The sequence below is a fragment of the Drosophila persimilis genome, unplaced genomic scaffold, assembly GCF_003286085.1.
Source record: "Drosophila persimilis strain 14011-0111.01,24,50 unplaced genomic scaffold, DperRS2 tig00000002-arrow-pilon, whole genome shotgun sequence".
Classification (NCBI taxonomy): Eukaryota; Metazoa; Arthropoda; class Insecta; order Diptera; family Drosophilidae; genus Drosophila; species Drosophila persimilis.
In genome coordinates, this window is record NW_020825289.1 from 17169382 (window position 1) to 17186172 (window position 16791).

Genomic DNA, 16791 nt, shown 5'->3' on the forward strand with positions numbered 1-16791 from the left:
AGGCTTGCGGAGCTTTCGTTTAGTCTGTGAAGGATAATTGTATAATAAGGTTTTATTCACATTTTGCACGTGAACGCTTATACAAAAAAAAACATTAATCATTTCAAATCGAATTCGAGTCGGATGTACGCATATAAGAATGTAGGGTTTCATTGCGTTTCACGTAATAAATTATTAAGCATTAATCGGTAGATGTACAATTTAATTAAGAACTGATTTTAGGGTTGGTATTACTAGGCATCGTTAAGGTCTAATGATTAGAGTCTAGAGTATTTACAAGTTGCGATTGTCATCATCCATCCATCGTTGTCTCCATTCTTATCATCGGATTTCAATTTTCGCCAGTTTGCTGTCAGATAGCACCTCCATAATGGACTTTTGTGATATGGTAAACATTTGTTAAGCTCCCGCTTAAGTATAGACTATAATTAATATTGCATTTTGTGTGTGTGTTTGCTCCGATTCGCTTCTCGCCTTTCCAACGTCCAATGTCCAGGAATGCATTCGAGCATCTACAGGTCCGCCCCCTCCTCCCAGCCGAATCAATTCCGCTTGGACGAGTTGATTAAATATTTACAACAGTGCGTCAACAAATGTTTCTCGCCGGAGGAGGATGAGGAGTTGTTGTTATGGTGATGGTGGTGCTGTGGGGCGCCAAGTTCACGCGTGTAAATGTCGAGTCCATACTGACCCTCCTCAGGGAAGCTGCAAGCGGGTAAGGGAACGAGTAACGGGAATGATTGCTCTGAATTGCTATTAAATTTTCCATTTCCTTCTGCACTCACTTAATGATGAACGTGACAATGTCGTCCAGCGTGCTGTGAGTCACATACTTCGCCAGCTTCTTTTCCTCGATGCCATTCTTGTGCAGCGTGGCCATAAAATCTGTCAGCGGACGCGACATACGAAATTGCAAATCCAGGCTGCGCCCGGCAAAGATGAGCGGGTCCTGGAAAGCACGAAGTGAATGAGCACTGTCATATTTACCAGAGGATATGACCACTTAACCCACCTGGTGCGTGATGGGAATGAGGCCAAAGAGGCGGGTGGCCTTTGTGGGTCCCCATTCTCCGCTGGCACAGTCTGGCAGCGGCACCATCACCGTCTGCAGCTCCTCGCAGCAGATCTGATCGGAAGAAAAAGTCAACCATTAGCAGTAGCAGGGGAGGAATACACGTCAGGGGACGGGAACCCACCTTGAATTTGCACACAGACTTGAACTTCATGGGCTCCCCAGTTAGATACTCCTGGGGCGTCACCGCATTGGCAAATATGTCCAGCAGAAAGGCGCCCGAGCAGGGGGCGTGCACGCGGAAGGCCACGATGTTGCCGATCACCGACTGCATCACGAATCTCTTGAGAGAGACGCCGTCGTAGGAGAGCTCCTCGTCGCTGTCGTAGAACTTGAGATTGTAGTGGAAGATCAGGCAACTCTGCATGTCCGTGGGCATGGCGATGCGTACTGTGGCCGCTCCAGTGTCGTCCGTGAAGACCACAGCCCCATAGCCCTCGTCGGCAAAGTGCAGGCCGTAGCGGAAGAATAGCGACCGCACAAAGGGTAGATTCTCGAACTCGCGCAACGTGATGGGGCGCTTCAGGAGCTGCCATTCCTCTTGCAGCGGATAGAACTCGTAGATGAACTCGCGCGGATCGGTGAGGAAATAATGGTCATCGTACTCGTACCTGAAGAAGGATGAAAACCGATTAGATACGCAAACACCCCCCATCTCTGCTATTAATTGGACTCACCGAAGACTGTCGTTCTTGCCGCGTCCCTGCTTCGGCGCTTCCTTGGCATTGACCAGGTGGCGGGCTCCCCAGTTGCATTGGACAAAGCGCCAGGCACCGGCCACATAGACGGCGTTCCAGGAGTTGCGGAAACGCGAGTCCTGGAACTTCACCCCGGGCTGGTAGCCGGCGCTCTTCGAATACCCCTTGATGACGACACAGTGGAGGCCGGCGTAGCTGCAGAGGCGCTTGAACAGGACATGATAGCTCTCTGTGCCATATTTGATGCCGCGCAGAAGCCCCATGGGCGTGTCGCCGCGCAGATCGTCGTCAAAGTGCATGGCATTCAGGTTTTTGACCGTGATCCACCGGAAGATGGTGCGGGCCTTCTCGATGTCGGTGGTGCAGCGTCCCACCAGCTGGCGCACCAGGTCCGTGAACGTCTTCTGGTCCTCCTGAGCGACGGAGATGGCGATGCGATCGACATCCTCGAACTCAATAGGGTCCGTGTAGATCTGGAATTTGCTGACCGCCGGCGGTGCGGGAACCGGGGCATTCAGCGGATACTCAATGGGCACGGCGCCCTCGCTGAACTCGTCGTCCAGGAAGATGCTCTCGCTCTGCATGTACTCGGAGCGACGGGCGCTGATCAGCTCCAGCATTTCGCTCGACTGCCTGTCCACGAGGGCGGCGGTCTCGTAGCGCTCGTGCTCCAGCATCTTCCGGGTGATGCTCTCCTTCTTCTTGCTCCGGCGCAGGGTCATGTTCTTCTCCAGGTCCTCCTTCTGCTGCTCGTGGCGTAGCGTTAGAACATTGGCCTCGTCCCGGCTGCGCCGTGAGGTGGCCAACTCCTTCTCGAACTTGTGCGTCAGGCGCTGCAGCTCGCGCTCCCACTCGTCCTGGAACTCGCTCTGGATCTTGCGATCCTCCTCCTCGCGCTTCTTCGCGAATCTGCGGTACAAGTCGTCCTCCTCCTTGCGGTGCTTCATCTCCAGGTGAGCCTGCTCCTCGCGGGCCTGAAAGCAGAAGGGCGGGACAGATGTTAGGAGAAAGCTTTCGCAACGATCCATCCATCTGCATTTTCGCCGAATGCATTTCGAGCGTTTGGTTTGTTGTTTTTGCAATGCTTGGCTTGTTAACTTGGCTAATTATAATGGCACGCCTGAGCTGCCACCAGACCTGGCTAAATGTCTGGCATTAGGCCCCGGCCCAGCCCCGCCTCCAGCTGCAGTTGCATCTGCCGCCAGCGCCCCATCTATCCCGCCCACACATTCGCCACGCAATGCGTGCGCCCATCGATAAGTGGACGTCTCTCCGTCGATAATTGTGGCTGGCTGGCCATCAATTGGATGTACCGTTGCTGTTTGCATTTGTGCAATAATAATTGCGGGTCTGTGCGCCCGCTCTCTGTGACCGCTAATCTGGCTAATGTTTTCTCAGGCAATGCCACAAATGGTATGGTTGTTACCTCATTCGCAGTGTTCTCGGCTGTCATTACGCATCAGCGGGCTACACTCAATTTCCACAAATTAGTTATGCCCGGTACTACCCCTGCAGCAAAATGGAACTTCGATCCTAAATGTCACCATAAAATCTACAGGTAATCTCCCTCCCGAAAATATGCTTAGAAATATCCCGAGTAACATTCTGACCGTTTTTTCGACTAAATACAGTTTAAAAGCTCCGGAAAAATAATACGAGTAGCTTCCGCATACGAGTAGCATTTAGCGCCATGCAACGGGCCGTACAAGGTGTAATTAAAGCCGAAACTCAATGTCAAGTTCAAAACAATAACAATATGAAACAAAAGCAAATCAAGTAATAAGCACCGGCCAGCCACTAAATGGTTCAAAGCCCCATTGACAATGGGCAGAGCGCTGCGCTGGCCAGCGGATGGGGGTGGAATTGCGTGAGCGGCTTAGAGTAGATTTTCAATATGAACACAAGCCGAGCAGCAGCACATAGACGTACGTACAGTTATGCGACGCCCACGGTGACAAAGGCGAAAAAATCGAAATAGAGAAGTGCAGAGTATCAAAAGCAAAAGCAAAACCAAATCAAATCAAAACCGAACGAAAACGAAAGTCTAAAAATGTTGAAATTAATTATTGCGCAAGCGGCCACACAAACAACAGCAAAAACAGCAACAGCAGCAGCAACAACAAAAAAAGCCCAAAACGGTGGCAGAAATTGTAAAATTGGCGTTGGACAGAAATGCGCAAAAAGCTTTCAGCTATGAGGAAGTGTCTGTGGGATTGCTGCCTGCCTGCCCCGCTGCCGTTGCGGCTGCGTGAGAGTTTTATATGGAATCGGCGCGCCAAATTACACGGCGATTACATGGCGTTTAAAAACGCGTGCATTGCATAAGGGCTGGGCTGGGCTTGTCTGGAGACATCACCACCCAAGAGAGGGAGAGCGGGCAGAGTAGAGAGCTCAGTATAGGGGGAGCGCAAGCTTCGCCACCAGAATGACGCTCTGACGAGAAAAGCTGTCGCTGGCAAAAGCTTCGCTTGCCGTTACTTTCACTGTGGTGCGCATAATTTAGATTTACCGAACGAACGCAAGCGCAGCCGGAAAAACAAGTGACGGTGACGGCATTGTCTCGTCCGTGCCTGTGTCTGCCACTGCCCCTGCCACTGGCACTGCCACTGCTGTACTTGTATCCGTATATGGAAATCTATGCTTCCAGGCAGCCACACTGCTGGCCAAAATAGTGTGCCCGCCCAGGGCTTAGACGCAGACACAGGCGCAGGCTCAAGTGTTTGGAGTGTGGTGTGTGAGGGAGGGAGTGTGCGTGGCAGTTGTAAAACATGGAAAATTTTTAATGATTGCATGCATGCAATTTTTCACATGTGTACATATACATATATATATTTCTTGTGGTTTGTTTGTTGTGGCTGGGGCTCTGGCTGTTGCGGTGGTGTACGCCGCCATCAGACACCTGTTCGAAATTTGTTAAATTGAGCGTTGCAATAAAAATATTTGTTGGTGGTGTAGTGTTGGTGGCGCTGCTGATGCTGATGCTGCTGGCCACTCGCGTGTGGCATTCTCGAAAGTGAAAGAAAAATCGGTTTTTGGCATTTGCAATGGCAGTGGCAAAGAAAAGCAAAACTTGTGCGATTTGAATGCGATTATAATGCTTTCACCCAAGCATCATGCGGAGATTAGCCAGCCAGATTAGTCGTAGACCTGGACCCGATGCAGCACGATAATAAATTATAATCAAGCTGGGCGATCGTGATCACCCCTCCCCCACTCGAATGGAAATCTCTGCGTGGATTTCCCCCAACTAGATCAGTTTGGGTGTTGCTTAAATCATTGCACACTAATGGTAGTCGTACTGCTGCGAAACCTATAGACTACATATAATCTTGATATATATTGTGTGCGCTGAAGATGGCAGATTGATCGGAAGAGACATATATCTGACCAGACCCCGTGGATAGTCTCTCTTTCTTGCTTCTTGCTGGCCCATCTTGGGCAACGCAACCCCTCAGTCAGGTGCAAATAGCACACTAGCCTACATAATCATGACTCTGCTCTGGCTGGCAGTGCATTAATTAGGCTGTGCACATGCTCGTACTCGCAGAAGCATTGCACAACCGCTGGAGCTCGGAGAGAACTGGAGAGAACAAGACGCAGAGACGGGGATACACACCTGACCAGCCGGCGGCCCGCTAGCCACTTAAAATTTCATTACATGTTCTGCACTAAATAATCTCTTAATTTGCGGCCACTTCTTGGGGCAGAGTGGAGTCTGGGTCTGCTTCCATCAACGATGGTCACTTACCAGGTAGAAATCAATCGGCTTCTCGCGCGCCTTGTTGTAGGCCTTCTGGACCTCCGTCTGCTTCAGGGCATGGGCGATGTGGAGGGCACTGGCGTCGAAGCGGCCGTACTTGTAGTCGGATTCGTTCTGCGACGGGGAGTTGACCTCGCGGCCGACGTAGCCGTTAGGCGTGGATTGACGCGAACCACCCAGTGGGGCACCTGCAAGACAGAACCAGCCGGAGCCCGGAGAACGGTCAGCCAGGCTGTGGGCCATGAGGAATCAGTTTTAGCCCCTACTCACCGTCGATCTCGGTGCGCGTGCCCCGTATCTGTTCGTTCACGAACTTGCTCGTTCGCGGCGCATTCAGGGCCTGGCGAATGCCCACCGCCGTCTGGTCGAGATGACCGGGTCCGCTCTTTGGTACATGGGAACTGCAATAGACCTGCACAAGAAAGAGTTGATGGAAAGGTTAATACAGCATTAATTGACTGACAACTGGGATGTTTCTAGGTGCGAGAAATGATTTGTCATTGCCCAGTCTTTGTGCTCTGCATCCAATCGAGGAGGCTATTAACCGAATTACATTTTGGTACCAATTAAGGCCTTTCTTTGAGAGATTCCTTTCAGATGAAGATACTGTCGAATCATTATAATTTGTATCTATCTACTGTCCAAATCAATACACCCCATTAGACATATTCGGTTTCGCCTCGAGTGCGTGAGCAGACCCCAAGATTCGAGACACTTGCAAATGCAACACCAACCGCTGCACCTACGCACAGCAGGTGGCAATATAAGTATACCCCAAAGCACAGTGCGTTTCGTGCTAAGAATGTCAACGATCTATGGTTATGGAAGCTGACATAGAAAATGTGTTTCGAATTGATAATTATTATTATTGAAGTAATTGAAGATAATTAAAAGAAATAATCTTCTGCCATATTCCATAAGATTACTGCAGCTGCAGTAGTCTTATTGCTGCGATACGCACTGTACGCGCGTGTACATAAATGCACACTTATGTATATATATATGTATGTACGATATATGCATTTGGATGACAGACAGACCGCACTGACACACATTTCTGCTGCGGCAGAGCGCAATAACAGAGTTATTTATTATTATGCATGGGCACGGAAAAGTGTCGTAGAGTCGTTCGAAATTCGAACTGCACTTTTGCATTTTGCATTTTGCAGCTGTGCATATACTTGCAAATATTTGTTTGCTTGACGCGTTTGTCGCCCGAGTCTTTCGTGTCTTCGTCTGTGGCACTTACCTCTTTGTCATCCTGCTTGTGTTGATTATTGAAATATGTCTTGAGCGTTAGCTTGGTGCCGCAGTGGACGCACTTGAAGCAACCGGAATGAAAGAATGTGAAATCCTTGAGTGGCCCCACACGATCCACCTGATAGACGGTCTCGCTGCACCGCAGGCACGTCGACTCGTAGAAATTTGGGCGATACATGCTGCTGCTGCCTTCTGCCTGCTGCCAGCCACTCTCCAGCTCTCCTTCTGTGTGTGCGTTGGATTCGGGGACAGGTTCCGCCAGTTGCCAGTTGCCAAATGCCAGTCGCCAGTTGGATTTGTCACTTTTCTTTTCCTCTTCTAATTTCACTCGGAGTCGTATCTGTTCTGCAGCCACAGACTCAGCTTCCGAGCAAGGTGCTAGTTTGTGGTCCGTCGAGCTGGTTCTGGGGGCGACACTTTCAGTTCGTCATTCGTCATCAGCAGCCGCTCATCCTCATCATACGTCCGCTGCTGGCAGAAGCTGCTGTGCCACAGAAACAACCAAGAAATGACCAAATTGATTACTGGCTGAGTGGGAGACATATTTCCTATTTAAGTTGAGATTAGATTTTGGCCCAGACCAAAACTGGTCAACAGCCAAAGCCCCATCCCCAAGCCCCATCCCGAACCTCAATCCCCAGTCAAAGTCAAAGCCACACAAACTTTGGTTTCTGCGCAGGCGTCCGAGCCAAAACTTTCATTTTTTTTTTTGGCTCTTTGGCTGCTTTGTGGACAGCTGTGAACAGATTATTAATGAATTTTAATTAAGTGGACAAGAGGCGGAATGGATTCATTTTTGGCTCCGGACTGAATGGGGCGAAAAGGGCCACAGGTTCGGCTGGGCCTGGGTTTCGGGTATTTCGCCTTGCCATTGACCTCGCGCTGCGAACCAGAGCCTGCTCTGAACGTGCCACAGCTGAACTTGTTGCTTTTGGTGTTGTGGCACGAACGAACCGCCGAACCGCCTTCAACAGCCGCCTGGCACCGGCAAAAGTTGCATTTTCCATTTGATTAATTGACGCGATTGTTGTTTTCTTTCGGTTTTTATTCGTGTTGTATTTGTTGTTGAGTTGCAACAATTAAATTGAAGTGGAAAAAAGCATATGCGAGTGCTCGCATATTGTATCTACGGGTATGCGCCTCGAGGCAAGTGCATGTAACTTTAATTGAATGTTATTGTGGCTGTAACTTTTGTTGTTGCTGTGGCTCTGGCTGCCGCGCGGCTGCGGCTTTGACCAAAATTAAAACAAATGCGGCTCGGCTCAGACAAAGCCAAAACTGCAAGTGGAAGTCGAAGTCAGAGTCGTAGTCGAAGCCTCGTCAGCGTCATCGTTTTGCTTTCTTTTCAAGTTTAATGAACGTTAAGCGTTGAGCCAGTGGATCGGGAGGGGGAGTGTGTTGCATAGTCACCCCGCCGCCATCTCCCACCGAAGGTTGCTGGCCCGAGCCCCCGTCGAACGGCGGCTGGCGGATGGCGGATGGCATGCCAGCTCCAACTTGGGCTCCAGCACTAATGGAAAATGGAAAGATTGAAAGATGGAAGAGTTGGAAAATGCAAATGCTAATGCGGCGAAGGCCGTTAAGATATTTTGTAACACAAAATTACTGTGATTGGCTGTGAATTAAATTTTGTTCCGCTTTTGACGGACGGCCTGCTCTCGATCTCGATGGGCCACAACGAATGTGAGGAGGTAGTGACTTGGAGAACGGGCCGAAGAACTTCCTAAAGTTTCCATTGTCACCTCTTTCCACTTTTTCCACCTCTTTCCACAGCGATGAGTAACTGATCTACCAGCCGGATTGGAATAGTTTTCTTGTCCAGCCCCCGCAATCGAATATCAATCAACAACTTACAAGCCATGAATGGAAACGCCCACGAGGGCGACAAGCGAAAAGCGAAAAGCGTATGATCCGTTGATGCGATCACAATCGGTGTGATTGAATGGCCCAATTAGACATTGCTTTTGACATAATTAGCGTGTAATGATAATTGTAATGGACATGAACATGGCTGTGGATATGGATATGAATATCCATAATGCTGAGAAGGAGCCCTGCCCTTCCTCCTACTGGCCCGCCAGTTAGCTTAGGGGGCGGCTTTGACAAAACGCCTCGTGCGACTTACATCACACGTCATGCCACCATGTTCACTTGGGTGTGACTGAGACGACAAGCGAAGAAAAGAGAAGTGTCTGCTCTATCTACAGAACACGAGGAGGTGGTGCATAGAATTTCGCATACCTGTCAAAGGCATCATATTGTCTGTCCACTGTTCGGTAGCCACTACACCCTATACTCGTATTGGTCAAGGGGTATACTGGTTTTACGTGAATGTGTCTGAGACACCAGACAATAGGACGTGTTTCAGAGTCTATAACTTTAAGGCTGGATATGGAAAACAAGTTGACATCTTAATGCCATCAATAGATAGTGCAACTGTTAGGGGTCTAGTCTAGTGGGTATGATCTAGTCGGCAACTAGCGTTCTTTCCAGCTTTCTTTTCCATCCGAGTGCGGTTGGAATGCTGGAAATATAAATAAATGATGGCAAAAGACAAAGGCTGAGGCGCAAAATAAAGGAAAACGAAAGTGGCTCGACTTAAACAATTGCTTGCAATCAGAAATCATTTAAATAAATTGATAAGCGGTCGGGATTGGCGGCGAGCGAGCGCCAGTTTTAGATTTTTGGTCGAGCGGGTTCGTTGCCTAAGTCTTTCGTTTCGTTTCGTTTCGGGCTGCGGTCGAAGCGCTAACAATGACAATTAAATAAATACCCAATAATAACAGTAAACGGCAGCGGCAGCGGCCAACTTGAATTGGCATAATTGCCAGAGCTAATAGCATTCAAGAGCCACGATACGAGAGATTTGATAAATGCAACGAAACGATCAGCCAGCCAGCAAGCAACTGGTTATTCCGCCAGAGAGTGAAACAATCATAGGAATCGAAATAATATTCAAATGATTGCGTCACTTTAAGATGAATGCAGAAAGAGTAGGGGGATGAATATATATATTTACCTAGTATATATGTATGTATGTACGAAGATCCCAAAACGAAGCGGATAACAAGAGAAACTACATATGTACATATGTACGAGAATTAGTTGGACAAATCGGCGCAGATTCCAGGCACTTGTGTGCTAATTGAATGGCACAATGGAATGCTTTTAGAAATCGCCCAAAACAAGCTGGCAATAAAGTAGAAGCACAAACACCGAAAATTATTTATGAGTCGCAAAACGGTAATTGGAAACTGCAGCACTGACAGTGGAAGTGGAAGTGACACTGGAACTATGCTCTGGAATAGAATGGGCAGAGCAGAGGGAACGGAAGCGGTGTGCAGCCAGCGCCCATGACAGGTGGTGGCTTCTAACCATCCCCCCCGCATCCAAACGGGTGTGCATGTGTGTGCATGTATGTATCCGTGTGCTTAGGCCATGACTGAGAGACTACGACGTCACTCCAGTTAACCATAGTTTCAGCCTCAGCCTCTGCTCTGCTTCAACGTCAAACGTCAGCTTGCAATCTTTCACTTTTTCGAGTCTGGCTCGCGCGTTCCAGTTTTTTGTTTGTAAATTATTTCTCTTTCTTCATTACTATTTTTATTATTTCGCCTTGATTATACACACGCGATATATGTAGCTGGTAGCTGGTGCGGGCCTTGTGTGTTGCTGCAGTTCTAGGCCCTTTTTGACATACTTATTGGCAGTGCTGCTGCTGCTGCCGCTGCTGCCGCTGGTCCCACTTCCCTTCCTTTCCGCTCTGCCCGGAGTCTATTCGCCTCTGGACCAACGCATATGCTAAACAACTTTCTTCTGGAATTGTGGAGGGGCGCGTTGTGCAAAAGTATTTATGATCAATTCCACACACACGCACGCACACAAACGCCACGAGCTGGTGTAGCAACAAAATCCAAGCACACACACACGCACACACACGCTCACTGAGCACAGAACACGGCAGAGTTGATCAAATGGTGTGAGGAATTCCGACTCTGCGTTTTGGTTTATTACATTTTTGGCATTTTTTGTGTGTTTAGGCCGAGAAGAGCCAAGCAAGTTTCAGATTGGGAATGTAACCAAATTTCATTACCAAACACAGACACAACGATAGGGAGAGAGAGACACAACACCACACACGCACACACAACTCACACAGTTGCAAGATTCGAGTTGGACCGACCGTTCCAACCAACCACGCTTGTTGTCGAGATCGCTTTGAGCCAAGCTTTTTCTAGCTATGTAGCTTTCTCGAATAATAGCAAACAAAGCTCGGCTCAGATCGAATTCCACGAACCATGGTAGAAATATTCATAGGTGCGGCCATCCATCCCGCTCTTAGGAGTCCGATAGTCGAATTCAAACCAACTAAAAAAGCCTTATGGAAAAAGCAGTCAATGCAAGCGAAAGTAATATATGATCCAGTTGGGGTTTCTAGTCCAACTGACAGATGCAGCAGTGGCAGAATTGCACTTGTACTGATGCACTGTGAATACGGCTACTAATACTTATTTATCGTTATATATATGTTCATGCTATCTTTGCATTGCAGTCTAGATTGGTTTGGTCTTGAAGTCTAAAGCCCACCCTCCCTTTTGTTCATCACTGCAAATGCGTGTATTTTAACGCATAGTATAACTAAATAAGGTGGGGAACCGAAGATCAGCTTTCAATTTCAAATGCTTCTAGAAAAGTTTGGACTGTTTTATCTGTTACCGTAGATGCTATATACAATGATTTTTGCCGTAGCTGTAGAGAGGAGGAGACGGAATGCAGCAAAGAAAGTCGTCACCCATCATAAAAACCATTTCAAAAATACCCACAATATGCGCCAGAAAGATAGAAATAAAATGAAATTTCATAAAAGTATACATTATTTAAAATAATAATTGTAAGTCCCCGGTTTATTTTCAGTTGTAGTTTTTTAATATCTGTAAAATGGTTGATTGGGGGCGGGACAGCATTGTGAAATGCACTTCTAACAGTGTTATATGGTTGTTATTATGTTATATGGTTATATGTTATTTGGTTGCTATAGCTCTTATAGTCGCTGGGAACTAGGCGCCAAACAACACCATATCGAATATATCGCACACAGAAATGTATACAATATGTACATCTTCCAGGCCGTCCTGTACGAAGTATTCCATTCCATTCCGTCAAGCTGCATTTTGGTTGTGATGTAAAGTTGGAGTCACTTATTATAAAAAATCCTTTTTGTTTTCGCTAGAATCAAAAAAGGAACAGCGAGAGCGAATGCGATAGTTCCCAACCAAAGCTGACAGCTCCCAGAGCGGAAGATCTCTGGGAACTATCACACAAAAATATACCAAAAAGTAAGACCGCATGCGATACGCGTTTACTATTATTTTAACGTTTCGGACAAAAGTCCAACTTCTTAAAACTGTAGATTTAATAACAAAAAGAAAATAATTCCCATTTGGAAAAAAAATATAGAATGGGAAATCAAGTGGGTCTTCTAAGTGACGACGATGATTCTTCAGACAACAGTGACATCAACAATTACATTAACTTTACTGTAAACGCAATGGAGTTGGAAATGCGTAATACGTGCTATCACACAAACCAATTGCCCAAAATACGGGGGGAGCCAAACCTGCAAAAGTTTCAAGTAATCATGAAATACTCCAGCTTTCATTCGAGACTAACGAGTACTTCATGAATTTGCAGGGCTCCGACATGTACAAAGAGATAAGGGCTTTGAGTGGTTTCGCCAGCAAGCCATTGAACGATCGCTGGAATCTCCTGCACGCCCTGCAGCAGCGTGAAAATGGCCTGGCCGCGCCTGGCACTGCCTCGTTCTCGCAGAACCAGCAGCGCTATATATCCAATCTGTATATACCAAATAAGAAGTCCTTGCGTCTGATGTCGCTGGACTCGAAGGTGTTTGTGACCAAGTTTGATAAGAGTGGGGACAGACTCTTGATTGCCTGCCAAGGTCAGAATGGGTTGACACAACGGTCAAGTTTCACCTCGCTAAACACGTATTACCTGTTGCAGATGGCTTCGTGCGCATCTATGACGGGGCGAAGGGCACCTACCATCTACTCAATCGCATCAGAGCACGCGACGTCGAATGGAGCATTATAGATGCTGACTTCAGTCCGAATGGGCAGAACTTTGCATACAGCACATGGTCCCGCTCATGTAAGTTGTTTTTTCCCTTTTTTTACTCTGGAAGAAGTCATTATAAATAGAACCATATGTTTGCAACACAGAGCAGGAATTACTAATCTGATTTTACTTGCATTTTCTTGCAGTTTTCATAATGCCTGTGAATGGCACTGAGGACGACTGCCAATGGATCGATGTCCACGGGCTGCCCAATCTGCGACTTGCGATATTCTCGCTTCGGTACTCGCCTACGGGCGACACCATCATTGGTGGCAGTAACAATTCCATGGTCATCGTTACAGACATTCAAACGAGGGCCACCCAAATCTTGCGCACTCATCGGATGCCTGGCACTGACGTGAACTCCGTCAGTTACCTTCATGATAAGAATCCAAATGTGATAATCGCTGGCTGCGATGACGGACTAATTAAGGTATTCGATCTGCGCACCTCATTTCGCTCTCGGGAACTGTCCAGAGCGGTGGTCTCCCTGGTTGGACACTACGACGGAATCACCTACATTGATTCCCGCAACGACGGCTATTATGTACTTTCCAATTCCAAAGATCAAAGCATTAAGCTGTGGGACTTGAGACAGCCCAGCAATACGCGAAATTGCAGCAGGACCAGGCAAGAGCGACTGGATCTTTCGATGTGGGACTATCGCTGGAATCGGGTGCCACAGTCATGTAAGGATTAAGGGACATTTCCCAGCCCTATTTTTGTTTATTTCTTGTTTAATGATTGTATTCTTTTGCAGTTTACGATCCCCGCAAGGCTATGGACGGGGATTCCAGTATAATGACTTATCGTGGTCATAGAGTAACCAAAACACTGCTGCGCGCCAAGTTCTCGCCCTTGGAACAGACTGGACAGCGTTTCATCTACACAGGATGTTCTACGGGACGCATTATTAGTGAGTGGGCAAAATGAAGAAGAAATTGAAAAAGCTTTAATTGCGTATCGGTTACAGTTTACGACGTGCTGACTGGCAGGATCAAAGAGGCTATTGAGGGGCACAGGAATGTGGTAAGAGACTTGGACTGGCATCCAGTGCGCTCGGAAATCGTGTCTGGATCGGTAAGTTGACAAAAACACATCTGGTGTACATGTGGAATCATTTTTCTATGGTTGTATCTCTCTCGCAGTGGGACTCACACGTTCATTTGAACAACTTTAATCGAAACAACGCCAATCGGTCGGAGAAACGTCAGCAGAGCTCCGATCAGGACAAAAGACCACTGCGCCGTTCGCGCCGTCTAGCGAATCGTGGGACGCCAGACTAGTCTTAAGCGTGTTGGTATTTCATGATTAGCTTTAAGGCGGCAACGCACCCCATTGATATTAGAACACTACACAAGTACCAGCACCAGCGAGAGTACCTAACATTCAAGCGCAGACTAAAGGGGGAGTTGAGTGGAGTGCATATCCCACCAGAGTCACGCCGCATCTTGGTTCTATGAATAAGACTGAAGATTATGGCACAGCTTTGCGGGGCATATGTAGTTCAGTTTAATTATCGGCGTTACACATTAAAATGTAGACCATGAAGCTTAAAATAAACTTAATTAAGTTGTTTATGTACAAACAAATCGTATTAAGAATAACGTTGAATTACATATATTTCGTTTTGCCCTAATCAAATGGCCTGAAATGCGAATCTTTTCTTCACGGCCCGTAGCGTCGTGCGCTTCACCTGATTCGGATATCTGGTGTTTGTAAATCTGTCAGATTTCTTATAGCTAGCATACGATTCATTCTTCCAAAGGTCCATAATTCGCTTGTCGTCGTTCTTCATCTCCTCTACCCTCAACTCCATGTTCGCGCTGCACCCGTAGCCTGTTATTTCAGCCAGCGACGATTCTCGAAACGCATTCATATCAAACATTTGGAATTTGTCTGCGCAAAATTGAGAGATGGTATAAATATTGAATGATTTGATTTTTTCTTTTATTTCGTCCAGAGATAAGAGCTCCTCATGCTGATCTTCATCGGCTGATTGATCGCTTTTATCGCCGGATGATTTGGGTTCAGCACTTACTGAGTCCTTGTGCTTCTTTCCTGTGTCAGCTGCTGGGGCAGAATCTTCAGGTACATCGCGACCCAACTTGTTCTTTTTCTTGGAGGATTTTTCAGCTTTATCGAGAACAGGCGTCACTGATTGCTCCTCTTCCTCCACGACTTTCTTCGACTTCTTTTTCTTTTTTAGTGGTGCTTCTGGGGATTCGTTTTTATCTTCTGGCGTATTGCCCGAGGCTTTGTTTGTTTCCTCCCCCACAGGCTCTGAAAGGCTATCAACTGTTTCTTTCGATCTTTTCTTCTTTTTACTCTTGGACGGAGAGGTATTCTCAGAGTCATCTGGAACGGCTGTCGCAGCTTCGGATTCTGCATCCTCCTTGGTCTCGGCGACTTTCTTGTCTTTCCTTGACTTCTTTTTCTTCTTTAAGGACTCTTCTAAAACATTTGCAATGGTTTCCTTCGTTTCCTTTGATTTCTTTTTAGTTTTGGAAGACGTTTCATCTAAAGATACTACTTCCACTGGTTTGTCTTCAGCAGTTGTATCTGACTGCTCAACTTGTTGGTCGGAGGCACGTTTCGACTTCTTTTTCTTTTGCTTAGGCTCAACATTTTCTTCCTCCTCAGCAGGCACTTTGGCCGTTCTCTCCTTGTTCTTTTTCTTCTTTTTTTTTATAGGCTCACTTTGGGCGCTCTCTGTCTGGACCTCCTCATCAGTGCCAGGGCTTTGCGTAAGGGTATTTCCACTTCCATTTTTGATCTTATTTTTCATGGCTTCCAATTTTTGTTTGAAGTAATCATGGACAGAAAGCCCAGTGGCTACTGTTGTCACACCACTAAAATTGGGATTTATCTCCTTTTCCTCCACTTGAGTTAGTTCGATCTTTACTGGTGCGTCAATCTCTTCGGTGGCCTTTTTTCCGAATATATTGGCCAGGTCCTTTTCGCTGTACTGCGATAAATCCTTCCCCCGTGTGAATTTCTTGTAGTGCACACGCGCCTTGCTCGCCTTTGACGCCTCCTCCAGCGATATGCCACTGATCCTCTCTTTGAGCTTCTTTTTGGGCGGCTCTTCTGGTTCTGCGGCTTTAAACCCAAACCCCATTGGTCTAGCCTCATCTTCAGATGCGGAGGCCGCTCCGTTTGTACCATTGGTTTCATCAGTGCCACCATTGAGCGATTTAAGGAGTCCACTGAAGCCCTCCTCATGAACGGTCCACTGATCATCTCTTGCCTCGAAGCCCAATCCTTCAGCGTCGTTCTTCAAGCGAACACGAACGAAGTCCCGTTGGCCGTCCTCGTTGGCGCCGAGACCTTTTCCTTTGGACCATCCCATTTTCTCGAGCATTTTGGTGCCAAAGCGAGCATCATCTGCAAAATATCCAGCATTCAGTCAATTTTGTTACCATTTGATTTCGAGGACTTTACCTTCGTACAGGGCCTTGCCGCGCGGGCACAAATTGTACCGTTTGCGGCGACGTGGTTCTGCCAGCATAGCCATTTTATTTTTAAAAACTTCTAATAATATTAAATAAATGCGGACGGGCACAACACGTGTTATCAATTGAACTTATCGATAGCGATAGAAAAACAGCTGCTGGATACAGATGAGCGATAGTATTTTAATGTCGCAGTAACGTCTATTCGTAACCGTGAATAAAAGTAACTTTTCAACCGAGATATAAAATGACTGTATTATGTAAATTAACAAGGAAAGCGAAATTAGATTCGAAATCTTAGTTGCCAGTATCCTTACCGCGATTCCTCTTTCCCCAGTATCACTTCGATCAGCAGTGATTTTAAGTAGCAACAAGTAGCAGTTAAGTGAACGGCGCTCATCTCTGCTGTGT

The 16791-nt window shown here is 47.1% G+C and overlaps 3 protein-coding genes across 6 annotated transcripts; 1 reads left to right on the forward strand and 2 right to left on the reverse strand.

Annotated features, from left to right (window-relative positions):
- Positions 1 to 60: 60 nt before the first annotated feature.
- On the reverse strand, positions 61 to 10990 carry LOC6592557 (hillarin). 3 transcript variants are annotated; one of them, XM_026987082.1, is made up of 9 exons: positions 10946 to 10990; positions 6780 to 7274; positions 5801 to 5942; positions 5519 to 5718; positions 1750 to 2744; positions 1197 to 1683; positions 1013 to 1126; positions 786 to 949; positions 61 to 705 (listed from the first exon to the last, which is right to left on the reverse strand). In XM_026987082.1, exons 2-9 carry the CDS (start codon positions 6966 to 6968, stop codon positions 543 to 545), a joined length of 2454 nt encoding a protein of 817 aa, XP_026842883.1. In that variant the 5' UTR covers positions 6969 to 7274; positions 10946 to 10990; the 3' UTR covers positions 61 to 542. The 3 variants fall into 3 exon arrangements, with proteins under 3 accessions (XP_026842883.1, XP_002017935.1, XP_026842884.1); XM_002017899.2 differs by having other exon boundaries at positions 6780 to 7271; positions 10946 to 10987; XM_026987083.1 differs by lacking the exon at positions 10946 to 10990 and adding an exon at positions 10884 to 10901 and having other exon boundaries at positions 6780 to 7271.
- A 1219-nt stretch (positions 10991 to 12209) lies between these two features.
- LOC6592556 (DDB1- and CUL4-associated factor 11) lies at positions 12210 to 14526 on the forward strand. The gene is made up of 7 exons (XM_002017898.2): positions 12210 to 12422; positions 12482 to 12749; positions 12812 to 12958; positions 13072 to 13614; positions 13686 to 13841; positions 13899 to 14005; positions 14074 to 14526. The coding sequence occupies exons 1-7, from the start codon at positions 12249 to 12251 to the stop codon at positions 14209 to 14211; spliced, it is 1533 nt and encodes a 510-aa protein (XP_002017934.1). The 5' UTR covers positions 12210 to 12248; the 3' UTR covers positions 14212 to 14526.
- On the reverse strand, positions 14414 to 16473 carry LOC6592555 (PIN2/TERF1-interacting telomerase inhibitor 1). 2 transcript variants are annotated; one of them, XM_026986918.1, is made up of 3 exons: positions 16370 to 16473; positions 14967 to 16312; positions 14733 to 14824 (listed from the first exon to the last, which is right to left on the reverse strand). In XM_026986918.1, the coding sequence occupies exons 1-3, from the start codon at positions 16440 to 16442 to the stop codon at positions 14801 to 14803; spliced, it is 1443 nt and encodes a 480-aa protein (XP_026842719.1). In that variant the 5' UTR covers positions 16443 to 16473; the 3' UTR covers positions 14733 to 14800. The 2 variants fall into 2 exon arrangements, with proteins under 2 accessions (XP_002017933.1, XP_026842719.1); XM_002017897.2 differs by having other exon boundaries at positions 14414 to 16312.
- Between the last annotated feature and the right edge of the window lie 318 nt (positions 16474 to 16791).

Bases quoted from the DNA above. Each gene is read 5' to 3' on its own strand.
- LOC6592557 (XM_026987082.1), bottom strand. From the start codon at position 6,968: ATGTATCGCCCAAATTTCTACGAGTCGACGTGCCTGCGGTGCAGCGAG. The intron at 5,719-5,800 runs GTGAGTAGGGGC...TCTGTCTTGCAG, and splicing joins CACGCGCACCGAGATCGACG to GTGCCCCACTGGGTGGTTCG. The intron at 1,684-1,749 runs GTGAGTCCAATT...ATCCTTCTTCAG, and splicing joins GGCAAGAACGACAGTCTTCG to GTACGAGTACGATGACCATT.
- LOC6592556 (XM_002017898.2), top strand. From the start codon at position 12,249: ATGGGAAATCAAGTGGGTCTTCTAAGTGACGACGATGATTCTTCAGAC. The intron at 12,423-12,481 runs GTAATCATGAAA...ATGAATTTGCAG, and splicing joins CAAACCTGCAAAAGTTTCAA to GGCTCCGACATGTACAAAGA. The intron at 13,842-13,898 runs GTGAGTGGGCAA...TATCGGTTACAG, and splicing joins TTCTACGGGACGCATTATTA to TTTACGACGTGCTGACTGGC.
- LOC6592555 (XM_002017897.2), bottom strand. From the start codon at position 16,442: ATGGCTATGCTGGCAGAACCACGTCGCCGCAAACGGTACAATTTGTGC. The intron at 16,313-16,369 runs GTAAAGTCCTCG...GATATTTTGCAG, and splicing joins CGGCAAGGCCCTGTACGAAG to ATGATGCTCGCTTTGGCACC.